Source organism: Anguilla anguilla, chromosome 7 (genome assembly GCF_013347855.1).
Source record: "Anguilla anguilla isolate fAngAng1 chromosome 7, fAngAng1.pri, whole genome shotgun sequence".
Taxonomy (NCBI): Eukaryota; Metazoa; Chordata; class Actinopteri; order Anguilliformes; family Anguillidae; genus Anguilla; species Anguilla anguilla.
In genome coordinates this window covers 24454289-24466709 of record NC_049207.1, presented here as the reverse complement: position 1 = coordinate 24466709, position 12421 = coordinate 24454289, and the positions used below count along the sequence as shown (strand labels likewise).

Genomic DNA, 12421 nt, shown 5'->3' with positions numbered 1-12421 from the left:
GCGCATGTGTTTGATTGTGTGTATGAGTCTGTTTGCATGAGCGTGAGTGTACGTAAAGTGTGTGTGTGTGAATGCGTGTGTTTGAGTGAATGTATATGTGTGTGTTTGTATGAGTGCGAGTGTGCATGTGTGTGTGTGTACAGTGTGTGTGTGTATGTAAGCGTGAGTGTGTATGTACAGTGTGTGTGTATGTGTGTGTGTGTATAAGCGTGAGTGTGTATGTACAGTGTGTGTGTGTGTGCGCGCGTGTGTGTACAGTGTGTGTGTGTGTGTGTGAGCGTGAGTGTGTACGTACAGTGTGTGTGTATATGTGTGTGTGTGTGTATGAACGTGAGTGTGTATGTACAGTGTGTGTGTATGTGTGTGTGTGTGTACAGTGTGTGTGAGCGTGAGTGTGTGTGTATGAACGTGAGTGTGCGCGTGGAGCAGAAGGGCCGGTCGGGGCTCAGTAGTGTTGTCTCTTCTCTGTGTGGTCCTGCAGGGCAGGATGAGGTCCAGTGTGGGGGAGCTGTCTGCCGCTCCTGCTCTGCTTTCGTCAGTTTGTGAAACCTCTGGCTGTGCTGGGGGGGGGGGGTGTCACTGCACCGCACACATGGAGCTGCGGGGGGGGTTCACTGTCCGAGCCACGGGCTCCTGGCTGTAGTTCACAATATCGGCCTTCACCACGCGCTGGGGAGAGAGGCAATCAGGCACAGCGTTAGCGTTAGCGTAGCGCTACGCTAACATCCCGCAAACCACGCAGCAGTTTACGGTCCTGTGCAAACCTATAATATAAAAACACATACCTATAAGTCCAATTCCAATTTTTTTAAAAATACATACTTTTATAACCACTTATTTCAACATTTTCGTCACACTAGCAATTTAAATCACATCCCATATACACATCCATGTGTTTACAACATAACAATAAAAATTCAATAAACATTAACACTAAGTAACGGTACATTTTCAAACATTTGTTTTACACGAATTTAATTTAGCATCAACGGCCATTTTGTATTAGCTGTCCTAAAGTGGGCATAACTCACCATTACAAATGACGCAAATAAACACTGATGAAACATAACATAAATGAACACTGCTACACACGCGTTCACTCCCCTTTAACAACGATAACAACAGTGTCTGTCCTCGTCAACTGGAGGTTGGTACTGTCTACGTTCAGACAGACATGGAAATAAATGTAAAAAATGTTTTAATTTATTTAAAAATGTACCATTACCATTTGAACACTGCTATGCACAAACCTACACGACCACTTACTGGGCAATCCAGAAATAACTCCAAAACAGGTTCCTCTTTAAATAAGGGGAACAAAATAGTTAATAGATTTATAATAGATTTTTTTTTTTAATTCAGAGCGGAAATTAATAAATAAAAAAGTGTGTGTACTGAAACCAATTACTTTAAAAATGTAGGGTACTTTTCTGAATCTCAAATGTCTTGACATTTTAGCAATGTTTCACAACTGTTCGAATTGCAGCCCTGGCCCAGGGTTAAACAGAGGTCAGAAGACACAAATATTTACACTGGACGCCAATCACCCATCTCTGGATGATGCTGATGTAAACTCTGCTCTCAGCCAAGTATCACTGCACTCTGAAAAACTCTATTTCACATCCCCATTCCTGCATGACACACTTCAGCAGAGACAAAGTGCTGCACTTTAAGAACAAAAATACTCTGCTACGAAAGGAAAAATAACTTTACTCTGAATTCAATAAAAGTTTCATCTTTAACAAAACGTAACCTTTAAAAAACTAAAACCTTTAAATACACAAAAAGACAAACAATACATAACTTTAATTAGGAATATGAGCATCTATTTTATGAAAACAGTAAATGATTAAATAAAGTTCATATTTCTTTAAAAAGAATTTCACGGCAGATTTACGGCACAACACCTGAGCAGACATGTTACTGCATGGATAATGTATCACCTAATTTATTGGCCAGGCTAACTACCGCTAGCTCTACTTACTAATACAGTTGCCGCTACTTCACGCCTAGTACCATTCATTTCTACAGGCACACTGTGACGGGCTTTGTGGCTGATCTAAATGCTCTATTGCTCCACTCACCAGTAGATATATGTACAGAAGCATATATCTAGCAGTGACTCTGCGCACCTACTGTGGCTACTGAACAGAGCAGACTTTGCTCCTGCTCTCCTGTCTAACGGGGCCTTCGTCCTGAGGGTAGTTCACCAGCTCGGCTCGCACCACTTTCTGACAGCGGGAAGTTTGGCGAACAGGGACAGAGAGAGAGAGAGAGAGGAGGAGAGGAAAAGCGAGATAGGGAAAGAAAGAATGAAACGGAAACAAAGAGAAAGAGGAGAGAGAGAGGAGAGAGGCAAGAGGGAGAGAGAGAGCGAAGGAGAGGAATAGCAAGACAGGGAGAGAAAGAATGAAACAGAAAAAGAGAGAGAGAGGAGAGAGAAAGAAAGGGAGAGAGACGGGGAGAGAGGCAAGAGGGAGAGAGAGGAGGAGAGGAAAAGCAAGATAGGGAGAGAAAGAATGAAACGGTAAGAGAGAGAGAGAGGAGAGAGAAAGCGAGGGAGAGAGATAGGGGAGAGAGGTAAGAAGGGGGAGAGGAGGAGAGGAAAAGCAAGATAAGAAAGAATGAAACGGTAAGAGAGAGAGAGGGGAGAGAGAAAGAGAGGGAGAGAGATAGGGGAGAGAGGCGAGAGGGAGAGGAGAGAGATGGGGGAGACAGAGACCAAGGGAAGAGAGAGATGGGAGTGAAACAGGGAGAGACATAAACAGACAGGAAGACGGATATGGTGACGGCGGAAGAAAAATGAATCATCAAACAATGACTCGGGAAAGAAAATAAAAACACGACATGAACAAGTCAGAGTCAAAGTGAGCAGACAGACAAATTAGCCACAAATGAAGCCTGAGAATCCCTTCTGTGACTTCTCTTAGTCATTTGCATTAAAAACACTTTCAACCACCACTACAGAGAGTCTTACTCATTTAGAGAACGCTAAGAATTCAAGCTCAACCCTACATAATAATTGTACATGATCATTTAATATTGAAAAGCTGGAAAAAAAAAAACAAAAAAAAAAAAACAAATTAACAATCTGAAAAGTGAAGAGTAAACAAGAGGTTTTTAAAGAGCAGAGCAGAGGTCCCTATTGTCCAAACCAGGTATGTGTACGAATAAAGCCATCCATCATATTACATTACATTTCATTCATTTAGCAGACAGAACCCAGAATCAGCATGAACATGATTAATATGGGCAGCGGTGCCTGACCCGGGTGCAAACATTCCCATGAGGCCCGGGTGTATTCCAGGCACCGGGGGGCACGCGTGTGAGAGCGAGCCGGCCCCAGACCGGGCCCCCAGACCGGGCCCCCAGACCGGGCCCCCAGACCGGCCCCAGGTTGAGGAGCCGCGGCTCCTCTATCTTATCTCATAAACAGGGAGCTGACAGAGGGGGGCCCCGTGCTGATCTTATCGGCTCAGAGGCCACTGACTCTCCTGTTCGGCTCTCGCTGCTGACAGGAGTTAATGAGACCTGTCTGACCCCACCTCACCCCCCTCTCCCTTTCGCTAGCTCGCTCAATCTCTATCTATCTATCGCGCTGTCTCTCCCTACCTCTCTCAATCTCTATCTATCCCTCTGTCCCTCACTACCTCTCTCAATCTCTATCCATCCCTCTGTCTCTTCCTACCTCTCTCAATCTCTATCTATCCCTATGTCCCTCGCTACCTCTCTCAATCTCTATACTATCCCTCTCTCCCTCCCTACCTCATTCCCTCTCTACCTACCTACCTCTCTATCTATCACTGTCCCTCACTACCTCTCACTATCTATCAATCTCTACCTACCTACCTCACTCCCTCTATTACCCCTTTCTACATACCTACCCACCCTTCTCTCTCTCTTCCTCTCTACCCCTCTCTCCCTCTCGATCAATCCCACTGTCCCTCCCTACCTCTCTATCTATCCCTCTTACCCTCTCTCCCTCCCTCCATCTCTATCCCTCTATCCCTCTCTACCTACCACTCTCTCTCCATCTAATCCATCTCTTCCCTACCCAACTCCGTTCAGCAGTCCGGTTTGTAGGTACTGTACGTGCCCAGCGTTTCCGTGGTATTCACTAAGTGCCAGTAAGCCTAGCTCAGTTCATTAAGTGCCTGATGGCTTCAGGCACCGTTCACAAGGTTATCTAATTGCTCATGTTCTCCTACAGCAGAAACCAGCGAGCAGCAGTAGGAGGCTGTGAGAAAGCAAACCCCCCCCACCCCCCCCGCTAGGGACGGCGGACTGACACACACGCTGTTTGTTTTTCCAGGATTAAAACCCTTGTTCTCGGGACAGATATGAGGGGAAGGAGCAGGGGGGTCAGGAGTGGGAGAGAACAGCGCGAGGTGATGGAGTGATGACGGAGGTCTTTATTCACGGCTCGCGATGAAGCCCTCCCTTATCCTCGGTCCAGGACACGCCCCCTCCCTCCTCATCCCTAGTCCACAACACTCCTCTTCCCCGGCCCAAGCCACACCCCTTCCCCTCCCCGTCACTAGCCCAGGCCACGCCATGTCCATCCCTGTCCGCAACCAAGGTCCCGCCTCCTCCCTCCCCGTCCCCAGCCCAGTTCACGAGCACGGACCAGACCCGGGCCCCTCCCTCCAGTCAGCCCGTCTCCGCCGAGTCGTATCAGGGGCGGGATTAATGTCCCCCGGCCCCCGCCAGCCCTAATCTTATCGCTCGGGGCGACGGGGCGATCCGGCTGGACGTGTCATTCCGGGCTTTTCCGCAGTTCGCCGGAGATAAGGGGGCGATGAATCAGGAGCCGCGAATGGCGGGCCGCCGCCCCCGGGTTTCTCGTCATCATTAGGGAGCCTGTATTTACACAGGCCGAGCTCCGCATGGACATCGTCACCTGGGCCCAGACAGTTACGCGCGGAGGTAAACACCGACTACCGCTCCTCCACCGCCGCCTCTACTCCTGAAAAACCTCCTCTGATCTACGGACGCAGACGTCTTTTACAAAGATTACAGCCCGTCCCCCGGGCGCCTCCAAAGCCACTTCAGTGCAAGCATTTCTCAAATGACTAATACACACGAAAAACAATCTATTAAATGAATAAATATTTAAATTCTAAGATGAAGGCAAGCTCCCTTCAAGACCATACAGTAAAGACGGAGGTAAGCTCATTTAGAGTCATACAGTAAAGAAGGAGGTAAGCTCATTTAGGGTCATACAGTAAAGATGGAGGTAAGCTCATTTAGGGTCATACAGTAAAGACGGAGGTAAGCTCATTTAGGGTCATACATTAAAGATGGAGGTAAGCTCATTGAGGGTCATACAGTAAAGATGGAGGTAAGCTCATTTAGGGTCATACAGTAAAGATGGAGGTAAGCTCATTTAGGGTCATACCGTAAAGATGGAGGTAAGCTCATTTAGAGTCATACAGTAAAGATGGAGGTAAGCTCATTTAGGGTCATACTGTAAAGATGGAGGTAAGCTCATTTTGGGTCATACAGTAAAAATGGAAGTAAGTTACCTTTAGGGTCATACAGTGAAGATGGAGGTGTGTGAAGGTGGGGTTACCTGAGATTGCTCGATCTCTGCCTTGTTGAGCTTCACACCCAGTATGTCAGCTGCCACTCGCTGGAAACACAGGAAGACCTGAGCGAGAGAGAGAGAGAGAGAGAGAGAGAGAGAGAGGTGAAGATGTAAGCAAAAGGAAGAGAAAAACACAAAGTGTAAGAGAAGCAGGAGAGAGAAAGGGGCAAAGATCAGCATCACTTCACATCCTGAGGGGGAATTAAATGTAAAAGCACAGATTAGTAACTGACTTGAAATACAGCCAGTGACACGTGCACCTCGAGACCCTGGCGTGAAACGTGAACGCTCATTGAGATGCTGGCACAAAACGTGAACGCCCATCGAGACGCTGGCCTGAAACGTGAACGCCCATCGAGACGCTGGCCTGAAACGTGAACGCCCATCGAGACGCTGGCCTGAAACGTGAACGCCCATCAAGACACTGGCCTGAAACGTGAACGCCCGCCAAGATACTGGCCTGAAACTTGAATGCCCCCAAGATACTGGCATAAAACATGAACACCCCCCAAAACACTGGTGTAAAACGTGAACGCCCGCCAAGACTCTGGCGTGAAACGTGAACGTCCGCCAAGACTCAGCCGCTAAACCGTGAGTGCCCTGCGAGACTCCGTGCTCTTCCACGCTAGGGTGCAACAAAAGCCAACTCTCGCTACTTCGGCCACAAATAGTTTCAGTCACATACAGTACAGGCAGGTAATCAATCCTCAGACGGGGCCAAAGCATGGTATCACATACAGTACAGTGTTTATCTAGCTGCGAGAAATCCAGAACCTTCACCGGCTCTCTCCGCTCACGGAGGCAGTACAAAGGGCCAGATCTGAGATCCCTACACGAGCGACGCGCGAGTGTGCGGAACGCACACGCGCGCAGAATCCCGCCGCCCGGTCGCTAGCGGAGCCCGCGGCGCTGGTGACTCACCGAATCTCCCGACTTGGCCGACACAAAGTGGCTGACGAGCCCGTTCTCCTGGCAGAAGCGCTGGTGCTTGTCGGCCTTCACCGTCCTCATGTGCTCCAGGTCAACTGCAGGACAGAGGGAGAAAAAATAAATAAATTAACATTTAAAAAAATATAAGACGTCCGTTTTCTGCAGCGTACGCAAACCTGCTCGGACCTGGGTCCCACACAATTATTCAAATGCGTTTCAGGAACGTATCAAATTAATTTTTAAACACATTTAGAAAAGCGTTCGACCTGACTCCCGGAGAATCTGAGGGCACGCAGTTGACAAATCCTTCGCGTCTAATCGCTTCACGGCTCTCCCCTGATCTATAATGGATTCAAAAATTCTAAAATGACCCTTCTTGATATAGCTTTAAATATTTGATTTGGAGCTCATTCATAAAGGGACCTTTGAAGCCCTGTAAATGTTTTGATACATGTAACTCAAGTAATATGAGCGTTTGATGAAAGCACACATCCTAATACCGTACACACTTCCGTGGAAAGTTAACGAAAAAAAACAACCACACCGTGTTTACCTGTGCCCGGTCTTTTCTAAAATAAAATAAAAAGTTTCTGTCCACTTCCCATTTTATTTTTATCTTGTTTTTTTTTTGTTTTTTTTTTATTTTAAAAGACCATGCTTCTCTTGCTCTGTCCGAATGGAACTTTATCCGCACCCCAGGTGTTCGTCAGTCCTCATTCCCAGGTGATATGAGACCGCTGTGGACTGTAAGCAGCCTTTATAAAAAATATATTTTATCGGTGAGGAGACCCATCCGTGCTAATGGGTCGCGAACGATGGTGGAAAAGAAGCGCCGCAACGCAAGGCGTTAGCGCGAACGCTAGAAGTTAGCAGGACGCTAGCAGGACCCGCGCGCGGGGCTAGGCCCGTCGGAGCGCAGTGATTTACCGCGCGGGTTTCGCGGCCGCCGCGTCGTCGCGGGTTACAGTCGCTGCGCGACAGCGCCCGAGGCGTTCCTCCCTCTCCTCTGGAGAAGTGATGTCACGGCGGAGTCACCGGGGGGTCGCGGCGGGAGGTCGCCCGGGGGTCGCGCAGCTGAAAGCGATAGCTTCCCTCTGTGTTCCGGGGCTTTGTGTCCGCGGGAGCCACACCCAGGTCCTCTCGGCCCGGGGGAGGGGGAAAGGCTACTGTACGGTGTTGCCTTTCCCTCCAACCAGCTTCCTTTTGTGACTGAGGTTTCACGCCGATAAGAGAATTTATCCTTCTCCTGCCTTTCTGCATGTGTGTGTGTCTGTGTGTGTGTCTGTGTGTGTGTGTGTGTGTGTGTGTGTGTCCGTGTGTGTGTATGTGTGTGTGTGTGCGTATATGCGTGTGTGACTGTGCATGCGAGTGTGCGTGTGTATCTTTCTGTGTGTGTGTGTGTACGCATGTGTGTCTGTGTGTGTGTGTGTGTGTGTATATGCGTGTGTGACTGTGCATGCGAGTGTGGATGTGTGTCTTTCTGTGTGTGTACGCAGTGCATGCTTGTGTGTGTATGTTTGCATGCGCCATCAAGTGAAGACATTTAGAATAATCCAATTTCGGACGGTAATGGGTCAACATTCCAAACGTCACTTTCAAGAAAATACGACTCTGCCATAGTTAGCATTCTATTTGGAAAATGTTGATTGTTTTATTAACACCCCATTATAAGCCATAACTTTATCAGTACGTGCCTTCACACACTTCACCAGACAAACAGACAGACAGATAGACATGGGACAAACAGACAGGGACTCTTGTAAAGGCTGTAATGGAGAGTTCACACAGCGCATAAACACGCCAGTGAGCGGAGGGGAGGGGGAGGTGCTTTTTAATGCCTGTAGTGAAGAGAGGAGGAACCCCAGCGCTACCAGGGCTAAACTGCAGTAATCCGTTAGATCCAGGACACTTTCTTAGGGTTATCAATGGGCTGTCAGGAGAAGATTAGCCAACATTAACACTCTGCCACAACTGCACAAGAGGAGCTGCTAATGTAAACCTGCTGACCGGCAGAAGAGCAGGCTAAAGTATTATAGAGCCAGTCAGGCTGCTCCAACCTCCAAAAACATACACGCGCAGGCGCACGCATGTACGCACACACACACGGGTACACAATCTAAAGAACTATAGAGCCAGTCAGGCTGCTCCAACCTCCAAAAACATACACGCGCAGACGCACGCATGTACGCACACACACACGGGTACACAATATAAAGTACTATACAGCCAGTCAGGCTGCTCCAACCTCCAATAATATACACACGCACGCACGCACACAAGCATGCACGCACACACACACACACAAACACACACACACACACGGATGCATAGACACACACGTGTATGCTATGTAAAAAAATGCTATGTAAGTCGCTCTGGATAAGAGCGTCTGCTAAATGCCTGTAATGTATATACACACATGCACGTAAACACACACACGGATGCATAGACACACACGCGTACATACACACATGCACGTAAACACACACACGGATTCATAGACAAGTTAAGTACAGCCAGTCAGGCTGCTCTAACCTGCAATAACATACACACGCATGCACGCACACAAGCACGCATGCACACACACACACACACACGGATGCACAGACACACACGCGTACATACACACATGCACGTAAACACACACACACGCACACACACGCACACACACATACACGGATACACAAGCTAAAGTATAATAGAGCCAGTCAGGCTGCTCTAACCTGCAATAACAAACACACACACGCACGTTTTATCTTTTGCAAAGCTTTGTGTGAAGAATCTACAGTAAATAAACTGAGCAGATTGAGGACATAAAAGGGCTTCATAACCATACAGTATTGTGCCACTGTACTGAACTGAAGTGAATACAGTCATCTCTAAGGGACTCACAGAAGTAATCAGAGAAGGCTTGTTTAAATATCACACACACACACACACACACAATTTCATATCTGGTTAACAAAAACAACAACACAGAAAGACAGTATACTGTCATGTCTTTACCCATGGTGCGACAGTATTTTTCAGCTGTGGAAATTCAAAACCACAACTTGCACAGACCATAATGGGAATAAAGAACGTCTTACTAGAACGCATTCAACTGAATAACAATAGACAAAGAGTAGGCCTTTAAAAACCGTTCTATAGTTACCGGCGTATTGGAAGTGCTTTTGACTTCTCACAAACACCGGGCGAAAGACATGGGAAAATAACTGTGTCGCTCGGCTCCTGCCATATCGCTGTCGCGGGGCCTGCTTCGTTATCACGTTTCAGCTGACGGCGAAAACGCAGCCGATAAACGAGAAAGAACCCGAAACGTATTCATTCGCATTATAACAGACGAGCCGAATCGCAAAACTCCACTTCGCAAGCGGCGACCGGAGACTTCCGAACCTTCGCAAAATGCACAAAATGTTTTCGGGGGAAAGACCACACCGGTGCCGGGCTCAGACAGGCGAAAGGGATCATCTTCTTTAAAGCTTTGAGTCGTTTTTCTTTTTTCTTTTTTTGTATTTTTGGTTCGCACAAAAAAAAAGAAAAACTTTGCGCTGGGTTATCAGGTAGAAACGATCTTCCCCGCCGATCTGGTTTGCCTCAGCGCTGACAAAACCGTACATCACCTTAACTACCTCCAGGAAGTGAGCGCAAACGCAAAATAAACTGTTTACCCCATCGCGCGCACAGATAGCACGGCGGACGAGGCCGTCCCTCCGGGAGATTGATGACGCGCGCTCATTTCGGACCTGGGCGCTGTTTATTTTACTGAGGTGCCCGCTAGCGTTTCGAACTTCCTCTTTAGCGGAAAAATAAAACAAACGCGAAATCACTGTTATATGCTGCTTTCAATGAGGTACGCAAGAACGCACACAAACGCACACATGCACACACACACCACACACTTTACCTTCCCCTCATTTGAGTAGCACAATGAGGGCTTGTGGGGTTTGGATTCGGATGTTTCATAACCCAAACAAACCCAAACACTCTTCTTCTGCAGGAAAGCACATGAGGAAAGCATTCATTCATCAGTTCTGACCAGTGCAAACAACATAAATGCAAATGCTACACTTCCGATACACTCGCAGAGAAAGCACATCATTTTTGCGCATGCCGATATATCATGCTTCTAAAAACAACTAAAATGGAGGCCAAAAAAATATTACAGTGTTTCTACTGTTTTCCCGCTGTTGCAATATACTGTAGGGACCAAAAATACATTAGGTGTAGCTTATCCTCATATATATAACATAAACTGATATTCTGGTATTGCAGTTCACATACAGTAACTGTCAAAGGAGCATGGAAGCTTTATTTAACCAGTGTTTGTGGGGACGTAATCACTAATAAATAAATGTATAAACCGCAAAATAGCATAAAGCTTCAAAATAAATATCATCTTCAAATTTGTTTCTGTGTTTTGTATCGACTATTGTGAAGCACAATGTTTCCTGTATTGAAAAGTGCTATACAAATAAATCTATTATTATTATTATTATTATTATTATTATTATTATTATTATTATTATTAAGGTGTACGTGTGCATGCTCCATTCATTAACAGAAAACATCAACATCCCGATGCATCTTTACGTTACATTACAGGCATTTAGCAGACGCTCTTATCCAGAGTGACTCACATTGTATCCAATTACACAGCTGGATATATACTGGAGTAATGCAGGTTAAGTACCTTGCTCAAGGGTACAACGGCACTGTCCTACCGGGGAATCGAACCTGCGAACTTTAAGTTACAAGACCAACTCCTTAGCCATTATATTACACTGCCGCCCAGCCACACTGCTGCCTAGGCCCAGGCATCTCTACCTTAAACAAACTTAATGGTGATTAAGGTTAGGTTTGGGATTTGGGTTAGGATTTGGATAGGGATCAGGGTAAAAATGAGGGTGTGTTTTGGTTGGAATCAGGGTTTGGGATTAAGGTGCGTTATAGTTGGGATCAAGGTTCTGGTTGGGATTAGGGTGTGTTAGGGTTGGAATCAGGGTTTGGGATTAAGGTGTGTTACAGTTGGGATCAAGGTTCTGGTTGGGATTAGGGTGTGTTAGGGTTGGAATCAGGGTTTGGGATTAAGGTGTGTTACAGTTGGGATCAAGGTTCTGGTTGGGATTAGGGTGTGTTAGGGTTGGAATCAGGGTTTGGGATTAAGGTGTGTTACAGTTGGGATCAAGGTTCTGGTTGGGATTAGGGTGTGTTTTGGTTGGAATCGGGGTTAGGGTTGGGTTTCCTTCAATCACCTACCCAAGAACGAAGGTGTACTGATCTGACAGGGCTTTCGGGAAAAAGGCCCACTGGGATTGATGTCAGATAAACAAATAAATTTCCATGACAACATGGGAAACAACATAGTAACCAGCGAAGCTATGGTTTTGCGAAACACAGCTAGCTAGCTACAGGTGTGTTTGTTACATAAAGGTGGCGGCTGCAGTTTCATGGTTTAAACGGGGTGGGCACTCTGGGATTGGCATTGGGGGCCCTGTGGTCCCTGCCGTCACAACTTATAAAACGCACAGTAAAAAACGCCAGCCAAACCGTGCCACGGCACCCCGCCGTACCCTTCTGCCGGACGAGCGCCGGGAAAAGCGTTTAACTGAGTAACTGCAGCCGAAAAAATAACACAGAATTACCGCCAGCCAGGCTTGTTCAAAAGGGGTCGCTGGTGGCGGGAGAGGGAGCTGTAAAAGCTGTAGGCTTTTTTTCTCTGTTTAACTTCGGGGATGCTGTCGGCTTCTTCCTTCTCCGGATGGCTCTCCCGCCACGACGTCCTCCCTGGTTCCCTGGTGTTCCCGAAAATCCGACATCCCTCTTGGCGGCGGCTCCCGTTTTTCCAGCAACCCAACCCCCCGCCCCTTCCCACTCGCGAACTCCCTGACCCCTTCTGCGACC

At 47.3% G+C, this 12421-nt stretch overlaps 1 protein-coding gene across 2 annotated transcripts in view; it reads right to left on the bottom strand.

Moving 5' to 3' along the window:
- Positions 1-326: 326 nt before the first annotated feature.
- Positions 327-12421, bottom strand: part of rab28 (RAB28, member RAS oncogene family) — a 37378-nt gene continuing 25283 nt past the window's right edge. Inside the window, exons 5-7 of one of the 2 annotated variants that reach the window (XM_035424768.1) lie at positions 6509-6612; positions 5573-5650; positions 327-669 (exon numbers count right to left, since the gene is read on the bottom strand). In XM_035424768.1, the coding sequence (XP_035280659.1) occupies positions 577-669; positions 5573-5650; positions 6509-6612 (275 nt within the window). In that variant the 3' untranslated portion in view covers positions 327-576. Of the gene's footprint in view, positions 670-720; positions 2232-5572; positions 5651-6508; positions 6613-12421 lie in introns of those variants that run through there. The other variant, XM_035424769.1, reaches the window with a different exon arrangement.